Source organism: Sinocyclocheilus grahami, unplaced genomic scaffold, assembly GCF_001515645.1.
Source record: "Sinocyclocheilus grahami isolate Dianchi unplaced genomic scaffold, SAMN03320097.WGS_v1.1 scaffold150.1, whole genome shotgun sequence".
Classification (NCBI taxonomy): domain Eukaryota; kingdom Metazoa; phylum Chordata; class Actinopteri; order Cypriniformes; family Cyprinidae; genus Sinocyclocheilus; species Sinocyclocheilus grahami.
In genome coordinates, this window is record NW_015505329.1 from 3,270,496 (window position 1) to 3,291,031 (window position 20,536).

Here is a 20,536-nt window from a genome sequence, read left to right on the forward strand (position 1 = left end):
GTTTTTTATATTTAAAGAGTTTTTATATTTTATATCTTTTTATATTTAAAGCGAGTTTTTTGGGCAGTGTAGAGTAGGACTTGTTGTTTGTAATTTCTCTGATCACAAATGCAGACATGGTTTTATGTTTATGCGGCGCGATGCAACGCAATGCATAAAAAGACAGTATAAGTCATTATAATCCATAATTATGTCCCCACTGGATGCAACGAATGCCTCATTTATAATGGGTTTTCATGTTTTTGAATCATCGCTCCGGCCGAACAGGGCAGTATGGTGAGGGGCGTAATATTTCCGTCACACGCTTGAGGTATTCGGCCAATCATAACGCACTGGATAGCTGGCCAATCACAGCACACCTTGCTTTTCAGACCGATGAGCTTTGTAAAAATCGATGCGCTTCAGAAAGGCGGGGCATAGAGGAGAAACAATAATGTACAGTATGTGGAAAATAATGTTTTTTGAACCTTAAACTGCATAAACACATTTCATTACACCAAATACACAAAATAATGTTCTTTTTAGCAACATCATATGACCCCTTTAATTTTCTGCATCACAAGTGTTACCAGGCAGAATTGAAGGGGTAAAAATAGCCACACCTTGAGTTAGTCTTAATATTGAAACTTTTTCAGCTTTAAGTGTGAGTTTGCTCAATTTTGTATCAGTAACAAAATATAACAGAATCATAAATGAGTTGAGTTTTAATGATAAAGATGATTTATTACATGAGAACTTTTAGAACCGTGTTTAAGATGAAATAGTGAAATGAGACCAAAAATGTTGTAACAACCCTTTATTAACCCTTCAATGTAATTACTGCTTCAAAATGTTCTTCTTACAGATCCATTTAAAAGTTTTATCACATGAATAATCAGCAACCCCTGATGACAGATTTACAACACAATCCTCATTACCAGAGCTATCACTAGGTTCTCCAGATGTCCAGAACCTGCAAGAACAGACCAGCTTTAGCATGTCTGACTGTAAGATAAAGACAGGTTTGACAAATTGTTTTAAAAGCATTTTAAAAGTTTGACCATTTTAATGGCCGTAGAGACACACAATATACAGAATGACCGTAAGCAGTTGCTCAAAGTGGTTGAAGGACATTTCTAGGTGGTTGCTAAGGTGTTCTGGGTACCAAGGCATGCTATGTGGTTGCTCAGACATTTCTATGATGTTTGTTGTTGGTTGAGATTATGGTCTTGGTTTGATAGACAAAAAGGGCCAATGCATAGGGTAGCTGAATGGATGGATAGTTAAATAGGCAGATGGTAGACTAGGTCAGAACAGACTGTAGGTCTGTGCTGAAATTGGTGGATGTCACTTAAAAGCTTTTGAAGGAGTTTCATTTGATCAATTTGGTTCTAGAAGTAGATTAATAATCTAAAATATTTTTAGTTGAATTAAATATTTTAATTCAGTGATTTCTCACCCAGGGCTCAGTGTGCTGCCATCAACCCATTTCCATCTGCCCTCTTCAACACTGTCAGTCACACCAATCCAGACTTCAGAACGACCAGGAAATGTTTTCAAAAAGTCCTAATAAAACAATAGAAATATGTTTGAATAAACAAAAACACCTGTGAATATAATAACCTGAAACCCCCTAATTGTTTTAGTATTTGTTTTACACAGCAACCAATTTTCTGTGTGAATATGTCTCAGAATGACCACAAAGGAATACATTATAGTTTAGTACTTGCCCACTGTCACAAACACACTCTTTCTTTCACTCACTTGTTCTTGTTTGTTGTTTAGGATTATCAAATCTGCTCCTCTCTCTGTACAGTCTCTTTTGCTCTCAGTCCAGTTCTTCTTCTCTGAGGAAACATAGTAGAGACTGGATTGATAGCACACCCATCCATCTGTAAACACAAGCAGTCAAATCATTAGCTCTGTATTCCCATCCACACTGATTGACACAACCTATTTATAACAGGTAATACCCAAAACATATAGACTGTGTCCTTTTAATATGAAATATTTGTGTAATTTTGGTATAGTTCTTTATTACCCATCTGCTGCCACAATTCTGTCATCATCTCCTTTAGTTTTTTGTTCTCATCTGATAATTCTGTAATATTATAGTCCAAGTTATATTTTCTGTTTTTTTTACTTTTTAACTTTTTTATCTCGTCGGTGAGGTTTTTGTTCTTGATGTAAAACTCCTCAATTATATTATGGAGATTGACACCCAGCACTATGACTGCAGTCAGCAGAAGAACACACAGCAGCACCAAACACACTGCAGCTGCTCTGTAGTTTCTGACCTTCACGCAATCACGTCCTGTAGATCACAAACATGACGATAAATATTTCTTAAACACGTATATGACTCAAATGCGCATGTTAGTTAATGTAACTATAATGAGATGAGTCTCAGTATACCTGTGTGTCGAGGTGTTTGGTGTCTCTTAGTGTCTGAGTTCTCTGTTTTTGTCCCGACATTATGACGGTTTCTAGCAACTCTGTTGGCATCAGTAATCATCTCCTCTGTACCTTTTCTTTCCATCACTCGTATCTCAATGCTTCTACTGCCGTCAGTCATCTAGAGTCAAAGTTGCTGGTGTGTGGACCGTACCGCTGTGTACTAAAGCTTTAAGAGGCTGAACATTAACCACACCACTGTGACCGCACTGAGCAGTCATCTCCTGACTATATATATAAAAGCACTTACATAAGCTTTACTGAGAAATGATACAGATCTCCATTTCCCCCATGTAAACAGCTTCCTTGTAGGCTACTAGAAAATCAAAATGTGTAGCTAAACATTTGATGTAAATAAAATTTCAATGTATTACCATTTCACATCACTTTTCCTCTTTCCTGCATCACTAAACGAAAAAAATAAAAAAATTAAATAGAGAATCATTAATGAAAGATTATACACTGCATTGTAAATTATAGAACAAAACGTCTTAAACAAAAGGCAAATTTAATTGTATTATTATTATTATTATTATTATTATTATTGTAGCAGCATGAATAAACTGCTATTTTTTTCTTCTAATAATGTTAATTGGTTAAATTTTCCAGTAGAATAGCCATTTATGTATTTGTTTGTTTGTCTGATTGTTTGTTTGTTTGTTTAGTTAGGATAATCTTATTGTACCTACAGAAAATGTGTCTGATCTGTCATCCCTATTTATTTACCCCTAAAGGGTGCATGTTACTATAGAACCTTAAAGGCACATACTAGTATACGGCACATATTATATATTTTGGACTTTTGATATCAATTCAGCTCTTCGACTCAGGGCAAATAAAGAACTGATAGAAAATTCTGAAATTTTAACTAGTCTCTTGCTGTATTGATCTGTTTGTCATGTCAAGGTTTTACGTGCAGTCTCTGTCTTCCACCAAAGCTACTAGTTGTGTTGCCTGGTGCAGCTGGTTAATTAAGATTTGTTTCAATGTTTTGGTCTCAATTATTAAATGTTGTATTAATTGTGATGAAATTTTGTCATCTTTAATATTTACTTTACAGTCACTTTAGTTACTGCCACTATTTACTTTACTTTGTTCACAACTATCACAAGGGGGCAGTCATGGCCTAACGGTTAGAGAGTCTTGTAACTTGTAACCTAAAGGTCAAGGGTTTGAGTCTCGGTACCATTGTAGGTGGGGGGAGTGAATGACCAGCGCTCTCTTCCACCCTCAATACCATGACTGAGGTAAGACCCTTGAGCAAGGCACCGAACCCCTAACTGCTCCCCGGGCGCTGCAGCACATGGCTGCCCACTACCGAGAATGGAACACCATACTTGGCTACACGTCACATCATTATAAGAATTTGACTTTTGAGTTGTTTGAGTTATTTGTTCACCTACAATATTTGATCCTCTCTTGTAAGATGTTAGTCAGAAAAGCAGAACAGAACTGATCTGATGTCAGTACGGTTCAAAATCACTTAAAACACAAGAAGGCTACAAGGAAAAAATTTATAAATAAATAAATAAGTTTATTGATGTAATGATGCTGGCACAATTAAGTTTATTAAGAGCCGCTGTATATAAAATCAGGTCTTTGAATGAAAATACACTGTAAAACTTACCATAATTTTTACAGATTTTTTTTTGTGCGTTTATTATGATAGGACAGCATATATAGACAGCAAGTGAAGTGGGAGAGTGAGGGGATGGGATCGGCAAAGACCTGCAAGCCAGGACCTGAACTTGGGACGCCCAAAGCGCAACGGCGCTGTTATGTCGGAACGCTGCCCATGAGGCTACCAGAAACGACAAAGCTGAGACTTTTAATTCATGAGACAATCATTCTTCTTAGCTTTGGTTCACAAAACTGGAAAAATGACACAAGAGTTGTCACTGGGCCAGTACCATTTCAAAAGATACATCAGTGTGTCATATTTACCCCTAAAGGGTGCATGTTAGTATCTTAATTTTATATATTAGTACCTTTTGAAAGGGTATCACCGAAGTCACAGCTCTTGTACCATTTTCCCCTCTGTCCCTCAGAGCCACTTCATCATAAGACATGCGTTCTAAGACAAGACAGGGATTTCACCATTCTTAGACACTATTGGAATTTAGACTGATGTTTAATCATGTAACATGAATCATTTACTGCACAGTTCTCTCCTCTATATCCATTGAGTTCTCGAGGATCCCAGAACCTGCATCAACAGATCAGCATTAGATGTTCAGTGCTGCTTTCTGTGTGATTTGATACTGAGTGTGATAATCATTTATTAGATATTAATCAGTTCAATTCAGTGATTTTTCACCAAGGTGTCAGTGTGCTGCCATCAACCCATTTTCATCTGCCCTCCATATCACTGTCAGTCAGACCAATCCAGACTTTAGCATTAGCAGATATTTTCTTAGCAAAATCCTGATGAAACAATGTAAAATGTATCATAAAATTGACAAATGTCATGTGATTGCTTCTCATACACACAATATCTCTCACTCACTCATTCCTCTCTGTTGTTTATGATGATCAGATCTGCTCCTCTCTCTGTACAGTATCTTCTGCTCTCAGCCCAGCTCTTCATCTCAGAGGAAATAAAGTAAAAACTGGATTGATAGTAAATCCATCCATCTGTAAACACCACCAAGTATTAGCACTTTTACCATCTGCACTGAACTATAAAACAAAAATTTTAACAGATTGTGTCTAATAGTTAAAAAAAATACCACAAATAAATTTTCACATTTCAATTTTAAATTTTTCATTAGATTGTCTTTCTTGGATAATAATCCATCTCTGTCATTCATCAGATTTTGTTTCTGGTTTATTAAATTGTCTTTTTCTCTTTGTTGGGCTGTGATCTTAGTTAGTATCTGCTCTTTGTTCTCTGAGAAGATGGTATTATCAGATAGTATAGCTGGTCTCTCTCTTTTGTAAGGTTAGTAATGTCTCTTCTGAAGCTGGTGTGTCTCTTCTGTTAAGCCGTTATTCCTGCTTAGTAGCTGGTGTCTCTTCTGTGTATTTTGTGTTCTTTGTATGGATGTGGACACACAGCAGAACGCACTATAACTGCAGTCAGCAGGAGAACACACAGCAGCACCAAACACGCTGCATCTGCTCTGGAGCTTCTGCTCTTCACAGATTCACTTCCTGAAGATGACAGATATGATGTTAATTGACTGAACATGCAAACTGTGACTATTTGTTCATTATATAACAGAAATGAATGTGATTACCTCTATGTTGAACTAGCTGATATGTATTTGTCTCTGTCCTGAGGTCATGACCTCTCATACTATCACAGATACCCTGCATCATCCCCAGTCTCTCTCTGTCCATGTCCTGAATCTCAGCCCTGCTCACACTCTCATAAATAACCTCAGATCTCTAATCTTGTGTAGTCGATCATTGTAACTCTGTGCTCATACTGAATGTTGTTCTTCTATACGTCTGTTTACAGTTTTGTAGTTCTGCTTTGCTGAACAGCAGTTAGAATGAAACAGCAGCACACACATGTTCTCAATGTGTGAAGTCTAAAAGGATGTAACCCTTAAATAAAAGAAGTGTATTATTTCTTCACCATTAACATTATCGAACAGAAGTTCTAAATTAGACAAGTTTCCTCATACACAGTCTGCAATTGGCCAGATAAACCAATAGTCCCGGCATTAAAAACTTGAACACACGACACGGCACTATGACTGCAGCACTATAACTCATCTAATTGACCATTTGTAATTGCTACAAAGTTTCACTTCCATTTTTTTATCTGTATGTTTAATCATGTTGTAATGACTGTATCATTTATTTATACATTATTAATTTGTAATTATAGGGAATTAATGATTATTACCAAATTCAGGTTTTGCTAGGACTTCGGATCTGAATGTGCCAAGTCCACCTGATCAAACCATAGGTAAATTTGTTAGTCTGCACTTCAAATCAGGGGTCGTCCAGCGAGCCGGTGATTCTTAGTATCTTTTAACAAATTTTATGTGTTTTCCTGGCCACGGATTGATTAGATTAATTCAAAGCCTCATGATGGTGATCCAGTGGCATCTCCGTGTCCTGTATATGAAATCCCTACAATGTCAAGCAGTATTACATTGATAATCATACCACCCTGATGAATATGACACAGCACAGTTCTCTTTTCTTTGTCCATTTGGCTCTCCAGACACCCAGGACCTGAAACAACAGATCAGCATTAGATGTTCAGTGCTGCTTTCTATGTGATATGATACTGACTATGAGAATCATTTATTACATAACAATCAGTTCTGTTCAGTGTTTTTTTCATGTTGCTGCCATCAACCCGTTTCCATTTGCCCTCCACATCACTGTCAGTCAGACCAATCCAGACAAATGTGCTCTCAGCAATACTTTTGACAAAATTCTAGAATAAATTAGGAAGACACGCATTAGAGCTTTTCACACTGTGCTTAACTCTTGGTTATCATCATTATAAACCCCACTTTTATCCTTGATAAAGGAACATTTCAAACTTACATTTAAAGTGGAGCAGGGTTAGCACTGCTTTTGTATTGTTAACTCTACATTGCAGTGCTCAAGTCACGTGTCTGCGGCTAGATGCTTAGCAATGGACACCCAATCAGAACCTGTATCATCAGAAAACATGTGTGACCAGAAATATATCAACACCTGCTTAGCATTTCTTGAATAACCATTCTTTATGCTCAGAGAAATACCACAAATTGCATGAAAACCACATGCAAACAATGTATTGTCATAATCATGTATTTATTGGCTTTGTTTTTCATTGCTAGAAATGTTTCCGCTTTCAGCCTCCATACAGAATGGACAGATGCTGCCTTTTAAGTGCACAAACTCGTGCACTAAAAAATGCTTGGTTAAAAACAACCATTTCTGGTTTATTTAGCAACCCAGCGCTGAGTAAATATTGGAAAGAACACATGCAAGGTTATTTTGACCCAGCTTGTTGGGTTTTATACATTAACCCAGTGGTTCCCAACACTGCACATTTTGCATATCTCCTTTCTCTGACACACCAATTTCAGATCTTGGAGTCTCTACTAATGAGCCAATGACCTGAATCAGGTGTGTTTGATTAAGGATACATGCAAAATATGCAGTATTGGGGTGCCTCCAGGACCAGGGTTGGGAACCACTGCATTAACCCATTAGTTGAGTTGTGTTTGACGTAGTGCTGGGTCAGTCAACCTGATATCGAAGGTTTTTATTTATTTATTTATTTTTTAGTATGAAAAATGCACTCTTAAAATCTTTGTTATATATACTAGAGAGGAACAGTTCATTCTCCTCTTGGCATCTCATCTGTCTGACATTTAAGACATTTCATTTTCAACCCGTCAAACACATAGCACGACCACAGCTGCGCAGTTGTAGTCAGTGGAGCACACAGAAACTTTGTTACATATAACAGCAATGTAGTGTCGTGTTTTAACCTTGGTCACGCATTCGTTTGGCGGGAAGTGAAACTTCCACAGTGGTGCCGGCGCGCCGTTCTCTTTGAGTGTAGATCCAGTGTAGGCTAGCATTCCAAGCAGGCGTTAGCTGTGGTGTACATGTATACAAAAAGATGAAATGTGAGACTACAATCGCTTTCCTATTTATACAGTAATAATTTGACAGGAATAAAGTAATGCAAACCTTAATTTCATTCTGGAAGTTTCCCATCAGTCAAGTTTTCTCTCAGGACAGAACACAAAATGGCCACTAAAAATGTATCCAGCTTTAACTGGTTTGGCACAGTTTACCCAACATTGGGTTACACTGACCCAGCGCTGTGTAGGTTTGTGAGGGGGTTCATCATTTGCATTGAGAGTAAAAAATTACTCAGCAGCTGAGTTACAGAAAAACTACCCAGCACTTGGGTAAAAATATAAAAAAAATATATATATAAATAATAATAATAATATTAATGACCCAACTGGCTGAACCCAGCATTGTACCTCCAAATCAAGCATTCATTGTTATGAATGTTATGTTATGTCATATGTTTGTCACACATTTAAGTTGGAAACAACTTAGAAGTAGTTTAAATAAAACGTCTCGGGTTACTTATGTAACCATGGTTCCCTGAGGCACCACCATAGCAGCCATCGCTCTGCCCATGGCCGAGGCTGCCTGCTTAGTAGCCCGGAGGGCCAAGTCTGTGGTGCGCCGCAGCTCAGTCGTTCCGGCAGAGGAAAGGCCCTGCCCCTCATCCAGGTCCTTCAGCAGGTCAGCCTGATAGGCCTGAAGCACCGCCATAGTGTGCAACGAGGCCACAGCCTGACCTGCCGCTGCGTACGCCTTGCCGTTCGTGCGAGATGTGGCTTGAAGGGGCACGGATGGCAAGGAGGGAGGTTTGAGGGGTGACGTCTCCCCCAGAGAGAGATAGCTGGCTAGCGTCTCTTCCACAGGGGGCATCATCCCATAGCCGCTTTCGCGCATCGACTCGATGTTCGCATAACTCGTATGCTGAGACTGATATATGCGTGAGGAAAATGGCCTCTTCCATTCCTTCTCGATCTCAGTGTGGAGATCGGGAAGGAAAGGAAGGCTCACTTGAGCTGGAGGTGTATGGCCGGAGAGATAACGTTCGTCGAGGCGACCTCGCGACGTCACCTCCCTGGCTCGTTTCCACGGTAATTCGAGCGTTGCCATGGCCCGATCCATTACCTCTAACAGCTCATCATACGCAGGGCAGGTGGATTGGGAAAGCTCAGCCTCAGCTTCTTCACTCTCCGCATCCATTTCCTGCTCTTGTTGGGCTGGGCCCAACTGAGCACTGGCCCCTGGATCAGATGATATCAAAGAGAGGATATCATCGTCCAGCGGCTGTCTCTCGCCCGACGCCGATGCGCGGAAGAGGGAAACCCCCCCCCCTTCAGCCTCATCGGCTAGGTCCACCTGAGATCCCCACGAGCTCATTCTCCTCCGTGCCTCAGCAGCGGCAGGTCCCGAGCCGCGGGAAACCGATGGTTGTCCCTCTCCCCTCGAGAAGAGAGACAAACGAGAACGGAGCTTTTTCCGCGAAAAGCTCTCACAGTGTACGCAGATTGCCCCCTCGAGGACATTGCGTGCGTGCTCCTCGCCCAAACAAACAACGCATAGATCGTGTGAATCATCGGGTGTCAGAAACCGCTGACACGGATGTACACACTTTCTAAATGCTCCGCTAGTGCTCGCCATAGTAGGAAAAGAAAAAGCTCTTACTTTGCTTTTGGAATGCACGCTTCAAACAGAACGGTCAGTGAAGACGAAGAAAGTGATGATGTGCGCTACCGGCACCTATTTTGTACTAGTTGCGACGGTAGTGACGTCATGGCAGTCGCCGGCCAAACAAGTTGGTGTTTTTTCAATGTAGGCTTCAGACACGGGTCACGACGAGGCGTTCACCATAGCGACCCCTAGAGGACGCAGTTTCGAAGTTCCACAAAAGGGAACAAATGATTTGTAAACCCAAATTACTACAAAATGATGAAAAACATTCATTTCTATCAAGCATATGAGTCACTTCTTCAACCTGTCAGGTGCTATATTTATCCAATCATTGCTGTTGACATTGCAAATAAGAACATTAACCCAGGGTTAGGAATGTAATCATTAAGCCCGGGAAAGTATAAGCAGTGTGAAACGTGAAACATGATGACCCAGGATTCAGTTTACCCAGAGTTGAAACACCCTTTTGTTCTTCCTTCCAAATAGATATAAACATCATTTTAAGAAAATATATTCTTTTTCAGTACTGCTTTTCCTCCACTCCACTCTTTCACTCACTTGTTCCTCTCTGCTGTTTATGATGATCAGGTCTGCTCCTTTCTCTGTACAGAATTTTCTGCTCTCAGTCCAGCTCTTACTCTCAGAGGAAATGAAGTACAAACTAAATTTATAATATAACCATCCATCTGTAAACAACAGTTCAGCTAATTATTTATTCCAACTTACACTGAAGTATGGACAAACTATATTTCTTGTTATAGTATATTGATAAAGTTCAAGATTACCTGTTTCATGAAGACTCTTCACCAGTTAATTTCTCTCCTGATTAAACTGCTCTCTTTGTTTAGTCAGGTTGTCATTCTTGATTAATAATCCATCCCTTTAATTTGTCAAGTTTATGTTCTTGGTTAGTAGCTGGTCTCTCTCTTCTGTGAGGTTGTTAATCTTGGTTAGTAGCTGGTGTGTCTCTTCTCTGTAGTTTGTTTTCTTTGTATGGATGTGGACACACAGCACTATGACTGCAGTCAGCAGAAGAACAAAGAGCAGCACCAAACACACTGCAGCTGCTCTGGAGCTTCTGATCTTCACACAATCACTTCCTGAACACCACAGACATAATGTTAGATGACTGAACACTTGAAAACTGATGTTTTTAAACAAAGAAATTAATATGATTACCTGTTTGCTGAAGTGGTTGGTGTGTGTTTGTCTCTGGCAAGAAGTTATGACCTCTCACACAGTCTGCACTCTCATAGATAGCCACCATCATCTCCACTCTCTCAGACTCAGTTCTGATCACATCGTCGTAAATATCATCATACATTTCTGCGCTTTTACAGTCCCGTTCATTTAAACTGTGCAAATGTTGAATGTTCTTCCTGTGTCATTCACTCCACATTGGCTTTTCTTTCCCCATTTAGAATGTAGTAGCAGATTGAAACTGATCTGAGATCAATGTGTGAAGTTCGAAAGGATGTGACCATTGCAACTTGTGCCCATTAGAGTCAACAAATGGGAAATGCTTTGTTAGATTCCTCATCACTCTCCACAGTCTGCTATTGGTCAAAGCAACCAATAGTCCCGCCCCAAGCACACACTATTGTTATTTTTAGTTACAGTATTAGTTCAGTGGCAGTTCAAGATGACCATTGTCATTGAGAATGCATAGTCAATACCCACAGGCTAAAATGGGCCCGAATGAGTTCCCACTCCACACTGAATGTGATTTTGAGGGGGCCCCATAGCAAATTCTGTGCAATGGACCCAGAATCCCTAGCGATTCCACTGCTTTAAGTCCTGCAAGTTGAAGGTGGGGCCTCCATGGATTGGATTTGTTGGACCAGCACATACCATAGATGCTCAATTGGACTGGGATCTTTGGAGAGTGGCAGGGTGCATTATCCTGCTGAAAGAGACCATTGCCGTCAGGGAGCACTATTGCCATGAAGATGTGTTCGTGGTCTGCAACAATCTTTAAGTAGATGGTATGTGTCAAAGTAACATTCACATGAAGCCAGGACCCAAGGTTTCCCAGCAAAACGTTGCCCAGAACATAACACTGCCTCCACCGGCCTGCCATCATCCCATAGTGCATCTGCTGCCATCTCTTCCCCAGGTAAATGACATACAAGCACCTGGCCATCCATCAGATCTAAAAGAAAATGTGATTGATCAGACCAGGCAACCTTCTTCTATTTCTCCACGGTCCAGTTCTGATGCTTACATTGTAGGTGTATTTTTTGTGTAAATTGTTTGTCTGGGGGAATTTATGGAACTGGGGGGATAGTATAATTGGTGTAAAAATATATAAATAAATGAATAAATAAAAAATGTGCATGCAAAAAAATATGTTTGTTTACTGTATTTTGCTCATAATTTAAAAAATGCAGATGTGTGTTCATATTTTTAGATAAAATCAAATATATATGTACTGTAAAGTTTGAAAATAAGCAAATGTAAATAATGGAGTCATGATAAAAAGTTTTCAAGAAAGTGTTAATTTAGCGTTCATCATACAAAAAAAAAGTTTAAATACATACATACATAAATGCATGAACTAATGCCACAGTGCTCTTCTACAGCAACTTCCTGATTAAGACAGACATGGTAGTAAATGAGTTTTCGTTCTGTTCTTCTTTTCTTTCTCATATTAGATCAGCATAGACAGAGAAAATGTGTGAGCAGGAATCAGGTTAGAGATTCTCTAGAAAATGTTTGGTTGGTTAAAGTTGGTTAAAAATGAGAGGAACACAATGAACTCACTGTAGCTGCTCTGGAGATTAATTTCATGACAGGTAATATGTTACCTAAAGCTCTTCTCCCTGATTATTTTAAAAGCACTATTAATGTTTTATATATTTATTTATTTATTTAATTTTTCCTATTTTGTTCTTCATGAACTACTCTTCTTTACTTTCAATTCCAGTTTGAATAAAATAGCAGAGTGAAAATTATCTTAGATCATTGTGTGAAGTCTAAAAGCATGTGGTCAAGTACAAGTGTTTTATTTCTTCACTATTAGCATCAACAAATGGAGGTACTAAATTAGACATGTTTCCTGATCACTCCCCAACCGAAAGTCCCGTCCCAAACACACACCATTAGTTGAGTCAGTGTCAGACTGGTCAGGATGCTCATAAAAACAGTAAATTAATTTTATTTTTGCCACATTTGCCTGATGAACTCCTCATTTGGATTCATGTTGTAATGTAAGGTGAACTCAAAAAGAGGGAGAGCTGTATCCAAACGCAGTGAGTTTAATGAGCAAAACAAAAATACAAATGAACTCAGAAAACATCAAGGTAACAAATCCAAGCCGGAGGAACAGAATGAGCACATCAAACACACAGCCTTACAGGACAAGACTCGACAAAAAAGACCGGAAACTCTAAGGTATAGGCAGACACAAATGAGCAAAGAAGACACACCTGGGAGCAACAGAAAAAACTACAAACTGACTACAAAAGTGCAGCAGACAGGAAGCAACATAAACGTCCACATACAAAACAGGGAATATGCGACACATGTATTAAATAATATTTTAATTGTGACATCATCCTTGATAGTTTAGTCACTGTCACTATAGTTACTGTCATCATTTATTACTATCGTGAGAATATTAAAGAGGCATATCTTTAGTTATTTGTTCATAATGAGAGTATTTGATTAGCTCTTTGAGATGTTGTTTGAACAGGACAATTCAGAGTAACATCTGTATGGAAATATAATTGCCAACCCTAAATACTGACATTCATGCACACCAATCAATCAACCAATCAGTCAATCAATACAGTGCAAAGTAAAGTATGTTTACTTAAAACTTGATTTATTTTAATGTATCTTTTGACACAAAAACTTCTTTGCATAATTACAAAATCAAATTATTAATCAGGCTAAACTAAAAAAAATTGTTATGGCATACAAGACTATATGTTTTACTTATTTCATATATTGGTTGTTGAATTAATATGTAATTAATTTATTATTTTCTTAAAAGATTTTGTTCTCACAGATCCATCTAAAAGCATCATTACATGGATAATCATACCACCCTGATGGATAAGACACAACGCAGTTCTCTCCTCTCTGTCCATTTGGCTCTCCAGACCCCCAGAACCTGTAGCAACAGATCAGCATTAGATGTTCAGTGCTATTTTCTATGTGATATGATACTGCCTGTGAGAATCATTTATTAGATAACAATCAGTTTAACTCAGTGATTTCTCACCCAGAGGTCAGTGTGCTGCCATCAACCCATTTCCATCTGCCCTCTTCATCACTGTCAGTCAGACCAATCCAGAATTCATTACCACGGGAAACCTTTTTTGCAAAGTCCTAGTAGAATAAACCAGGCATGCAACTTCCAAATAGACATCCACATACCATATTAGAAAATATATAGGCCTACTCTTTTCCTCCGCTCTCTTTTTCACTCACTTGTTCCTCTCTGTCGTTTATGATAATCAGATCTGCTCCTCTCTCCATACAGTATATTTGGCTCTCATTCAAGGTCTTCTTCAGTGAGGAAATGAAGTAAAAGCTGAGGTTAGAGTATAACCATCCATCTGTAAACACCACCAGTTCAGCTATTAGCTCAATATTCCCACCTACAGTACACTGAATAATGAAACATTAGTAATAGCTCATTGCTTAGTTGCAGCTCAATATCACCTGTTTCACTGAGAATCTTCCGCAGTTGATTTCTCTCTTGCTTGAACTGTTCTCGTTGTTTAGTCAGGTTGTCATTATTGATTAATAATCCATTTCTTTCATTTGTCATGTTTATGTTCTTGGTTAGTAGCTGGTCTCTCTCTTCTGTGAGGTTGGTGATCTTGGTTAGTAGCTGGTGTGTCTCTTCTCTGTAGTTTGTGTTCTTTGTATGGATGTGGACACACAGCACTATGACTGCAGTCAGCAGAAGAACACACAGCAGCACCAAACACACTGCAGCTGCTCTGGAGCTTCTGATCTTCACTGAATCACTTCCTGAAGATGACATATATGAAGATAACAGTTCTTAATTTCTACACCCAATACAATAAAAGTGTGTTTGTATTTGTACCTGTGTGTTGAGGTGTTTGGTTTCTCTTGGTGTGTCTGCTCATATCCCATGTTCTATCAGCCTTTATATTGGCATAAGTACTCTCAGACATTTTTGGGTGGCTTGCCCTCAGTCGTATAAATGATGGAAGCTGTCTCTGTCTGTCTGCTCTTAGCAGATGAGCTGAAAATGTTTCAAAGTATAACAGCATGTCATATCCTGTCTGCTTATACCAATTCCATTTGCATACCTAAAAAGGCATGCTGAAGGAAACAGTAACAGTCACATGATTTGGCGTTGCTTGGTTTAACACTTCGTTGTTATGCGCAACATCATCTTTGTAAGTAGTCAGATTAGCAGAACGGAACTGATCTGATGTCAATGTAAGTTCAAAATCACATGACAAGCAACACTCAACAAAGCTACAAGTCAAGACATGTTTAATAAGTTAAAAGTATTATCAGGCTTTTGAATGAAAATATACTCCTCAAAGTTAACATATTCCCTGTATATCTTAAAGTTCACCCTGTCCATCCATCAGATATGAGAAAAGTGATGCCTGATTTATGAATGAATCATTGCTGTTAGTCAGATCTTTTCAGTGAATCAGTTGATTCACAAAACTGATGCTGAAAACACTGTAGACAGTATGTGGTTTCTCTGTCCCTCAAATCCAGTTTCTAATACAAATCCATTTTAATACAAGCAGTTCACTTTTCTTAGCTTGCCATTAACCTCTACACAACCACTTCCAGTGACAGTCTTTCTGTGTTCAGATGAACCTCATCAATCCTCACAGCAAAGAGATACTATTGGAGCATCTTACTGAACTGTGAGCTTATAGCGTCTCATCACACACTGCTGCAGTTCTGAAGCTAGTTCATGCTAGTTCATGACCGACTTCCTGATTATGATGTACATGGCGGTAAATGAGTTTCCGTGTTGTTCTTTCTCATATTAGCTCAGCATTGACAGAGCAAATGTAAGAGGAGGAATCAAATTAGTGATTCTCTATAAAACATACATTTGGTTGGTTATTGTCTTCCAAGTATGAGAGGAGCACAACAAACTCACTGAAGCTGCTCTGGAGCTTCACTTTCTCTAATAGTCCTCAATGTTCTCATTAGAATGTTATATACACAACATTCCCAATCATAGTTATTAATGTTGTGCACTGCTGTTTGAGCTGCGTGCGCTGAGCTAAAGATGATCACCGGTAAACTGAAGCACTCTTTTAACTTAACCAAACGCATTCTATATGAGATAAATCAGATATACATCAAATAAACACAATATTACAATGTACAATTGCACAAAAGGCTGCAAACGAACAGCGCACATCTGAAGTGTCTCTGAAGGAAATAATGCATTATTTATCGGCTTTAAGATATCGGCCAAATTTTCTTATCAGGCCGATACCGATAACAGAAAAAATGAGCATTTATCGGCCGATACCGATATGGTGGCCGATATATCGTGCATCCCTAGTTCAAATAGATTTCCACATACTTTGAAGAAAATAACTCTCTTTCACTCACTTGTTCCTCTCTGTTGTTTATGATGTATGATGGATATAGTATGTCCATCCATCTGTAAACACAATCAGTAAAGCTATTTGCTCCTTATTCCCAACAACAATGACTTAATAAACTTGTTTTTAGTTATAGTGTTCAGTTGCAGTTCAAGATTACCTTTTTCATTGAGACTCTTCCAAAGTTCATTGCTCTCCTGAATAAACTGCTCTCTCTGTTTAGACAGGTTTATATTCTTGGATATTAATTCATCCCATTCTATTTTTGTGACATTTATGTTCTTGTCAAGTAGCTTGTCTTTTTCTTCTACCAGGTTAGTAATCTTGGTTAGTAGCTGGTCTCTCTCATCTGTGAGGTTTTTATTCCTGGTTAGAACCTGGTCTCTTTCTTCCATTATGTTTTTACCCTTGGTTTGCAGCAGGTCGATGTTTGTAAAGACTTGGACACACAGTACTATGACTGCAGTCAGTAGAAGAACACACATCAGCACCAAACACACTAGAGCTGCTCCGGAGCTTCTGATCTTCACTGAATCACTTCCTGAAGATGACAGATATTAATTGTTTTTTTTGTTTTGTTTTTACTACTAATATGACTAAAATGTTTATGTTAGTTGGTATTCTAATGAAATGAGTCTCAGTACCTGTATATTGAGGAGTTTGGTTCTCTGTTCCTGTCCTGACATCATGACTCTTTATAGTATCTGCATCGGTGTCACTGTTCATCTCTTCTCCATCTCTGCTGTCCATTTCCCATATTTCATCAGTGTTTATATTGCCATAAATACTCTCTGACATTTTCAGTCACTATGAATCAGTTGTGAAATGATAGACACTGTTTCTTCTCTACAGTCATCTGCTTTTTGAGACAGTACTTTCAGCAGATGAGTGTTTCAGCAGTCCAAAGTATGTCAAAGAACAAGAGAATGTGTGAAGTCTTGTGTGTTCATACAAATTCATTTGCATAGCAACCGTAACTCAAAAACATTAATAGTCTTGATAAAGGGTAAAGTTGAAATCACATGGTTTGGTGTCACCTCGGTTCAGCACTTTATTGCTCTGTTCCTAGAAGCTCAGAGCAACAGAAATAGCTACCAAATTCAAATTGTGTATCAAATGTTTTTCTGCGGTGGTTAAAGTGAATGTATTGGGCCTCTCTCTCAAAACTTTCAAAGCAAAACCACTGCTGACTGACTAGCTGCTTGCAGGTTTGAAACTCCTGACACTTAAAAAAACGAGGTTACCCTGACCAGGGGCATTGGGCAGGAGGTAATGGTGAAACAGTTCCAGGGGGGCCTAAAGCAATAACCTGTACTGGAGGCCCAGAATCCCTAGTGGTGCCCCTTATGGTGAGGCACTTGCAATGAAGGTGAATTGGGCCAATGATTTTCCACAGAAGCTGTTGGTTTTAACTACTAACAGCATATGCACATTTCTCTGAAGGTTCTTTTTGAGACAGTCATGGCTAACTAATGCTGGATGCATCTCTACACACACACACACACTCACACACACACACACACAAAGGTCCTTCAGCGGTTCTTTGGGGCGGTCAAGGTGCTATATAGCACCCCTGCCATACAACAGTGTATTTCCTGAAGATAACGTGGTTATCAACCTTTTTGCCCCCAAGGCCCCCTATAAGCAAACATTTAAGGTCCACCACACAAGACTTTTTGACCTCAGAAAAGCATAAAAGTGATTCAAAACAGCTTTTGCCGTTCCTATTCATAGCAAACATATGAGAGTGGAATAACAAATCTAAAATCTAAGGAGGAGAACGGGGTTCCTCTTATGGTTCTACATAGTACCATTTGACAAATATGCTGTATAGCACCTTTAAAGATAGGTGCTATATAGCACTTAAAGTGGTTCCTCTATGATTACGAGCCATTATTACATGTCTTTGTGGAATATTTGATTCTGATTGGTTAGTTCCAATATTCCGAGGTATATTATCCCTCGATAACAACCAGTAAAAGCTAATAACACAGGCTCATCCGGGTAACTGAAGCCGGCTCTATACTCTTGCTAGTAGCGGTTTTTCTTCGTGGAAGCTTTGTGTTTGGTTAGCTAATAAAATAATAAAACTCAATTCAATATTATGTGTACACTTATTTAATTATGTCATCCTGTTATCACTATGGACTCGCTCTCTCATTTCATACAAATGCAACTGCTGTCTTCACAGAAGCTGTGCATTCAAATATTTAGACTCAAATCAATATTTTGTGTCTAATTATTTACTTATGTGGCAAGTAGCCGTGTAATAAGCAGGATAATTTTCATCCAGCCTGTTGTTATCGCAGAATAACCACCTCTAGGGTGATACAAGACCCCTCTGCTTTGTGCCGGGGTCCTGATCACCCTGTCGGGAGTTATTCTGCGATAACAACCGGCTGAATGTACATTATCCCTTACATGAACCACTCCTATGAATGAATGAACAGCAGCATTTAACATCTGCAGTGCTAAGTAGAAATAAGGGTGCAACACAAACTGGTGTGCCACACTCTGTTATTCATTCACTTGTTCCTCTCTGTTGTTTATGATGATCAGATCTGCTCCTTTCTCTGTACAGTATCTTCTGCTCTCAGTCCAGCTTTTCCACTCAGAGGAAATAAAGTAAAAACTGAACTGATAAATCCATCCATCTGAAAACAAAACCTTCCTAAGAACCAAAACCAAAGTCCACAAAAACACTGAGCATGTAAATTATTATAAAAAAAATAGGATAAAAATAACAAATTATTTCCATGTTTTTCCTGCAGAAAATATGTTTTATTATCTATAGAAAAAAATTATTTCTCCCACTATCTCTCATACAAATGCACACACGCAAATATCTTGTGCATCATCCCAAGCATCCATTGCATATATTTGCAATGGATGCCCCCCCCCCCTAAAAATATCATTAAAAACCACGCTGTGCATTGTAAATAACAATGTTTTATACTTTAAATAATTGTGTAAGTAGTAAAACAACACAAACAAGGCAAAAATGCGTTTTAAGTTTAGAAACATTTTGAGTCTCCCATCCCTTGCCTCACAATGCTTTGGTCCAAATGCCTGCTTTCCTCTTTTACATCACCCACACACACACACACAAGTCCGGTGAGAGAGAACAAAGCCAATAGTTGTGGAACTCCAGTAAGTAAGGCTGTCAAGGCTATTTTATTCACTTAAACATCGGATGAAGTGATTATTTTCTCTTTAATACATGATGCCAATGTATTTTTCGATGAGTCTGCTATGTTAGCAATAATAAAGTTACCTGCTTGAGGGAAAGGGTTGGCAGGTTTTCATAACAAAAACCGTCCAATTGCTACTCAAAACTATCCCAAACTACACACACACACACACACACACACACACACACAAAGAAAAACAAGTAGAAGTAGATTTAAATAAAAAATAAGATAAATAGATAAAGTAGAATTAAAATAGAATAGAAAGTGCTAGAGTTACATTTAGGGTTGTCAGAGAACTGATCTGTCAAAGGAATTGTTCACCCAAAAATGAAGATTTACTGAAAATGTACATCAGTAGGGATGTAACGATGCATCTTGAATCAGTTGAAAATCGATCAAAATATTAGATGATTCAAGTTGGTTGAGATGTTAAATGAATTGCGATACAGTTGGGGGTGGGGGTCTATATGAATGTATCTCTGAGGGGAACTTACTGTCTTCAGAAAAGTTTAGATAATATTTTATTTTCATCTTGCCTGTGTATAATGCATATTAAAGTAGTTTATAAGCACAGTGCTGCTTAAAAGGAAATGCTATCTCGCTGCTGTTCCATAAGCGCCACCTGCTGTCAGAGAGTGAATTTGCATTCTCATACTGTTTGTGTTTTGTTTAGATAAGCAGGGGCGTCGCGAGGGACAGAGTGCATAAAATGTATGCCTAAATGATTCATAGTAGTACCTAAGGGTATTTACATGTTACTACTTTAGGTACTAATAAGTGAGTTTGAGTTTGCTTTCACATTTATGTCATGCCACAGTTCAATTGCAACCGAACTCAGGCCACCTCCATAGGATGTATGTATATAGGAAGTCTTGGGTTCAGTAACTTGGTGAGCAGTTTTGTGTGCCATGTGAACCATGATTTATTTAAACCTAAACTTACGGTTGTTAATGAAATTAAATGAGTCTCAGTACCTGTGTTTTGAGGTGTACGGTATCTCTTAATGTCCGAGTGCTTTCTTTCTCTCTTGACATCACTACTGTCGATATCTATCTCTTCATATTCTCTTTCCATCCCACGTTTCCCAGAAATGTTAATGTTACTGTAATAAGACATATTCAGTCTGCT

General features: G+C 38.6%; 1 protein-coding gene and 1 pseudogene across 1 annotated transcript; both read right to left on the reverse strand.

The window, feature by feature from the left end:
• Nucleotides 1-816: 816 nt before the first annotated feature.
• LOC107592181 (CD209 antigen-like protein D) lies at nt 817-5,775 on the reverse strand. The gene is made up of 8 exons (XM_016281584.1): nt 5,733-5,775; nt 5,501-5,586; nt 5,100-5,112; nt 4,591-4,639; nt 4,422-4,486; nt 1,744-1,871; nt 1,439-1,545; nt 817-952 (listed from the first exon to the last, which is right to left on the reverse strand). Exons 1-8 carry the CDS (start codon nt 5,773-5,775, stop codon nt 817-819), a joined length of 627 nt encoding a protein of 208 aa, XP_016137070.1.
• A 697-nt stretch (nt 5,776-6,472) lies between these two features.
• On the reverse strand, nt 6,473-10,969 carry LOC107592182 (C-type lectin domain family 17, member A-like; annotated as a pseudogene).
• Between the last annotated feature and the right edge of the window lie 9,567 nt (nt 10,970-20,536).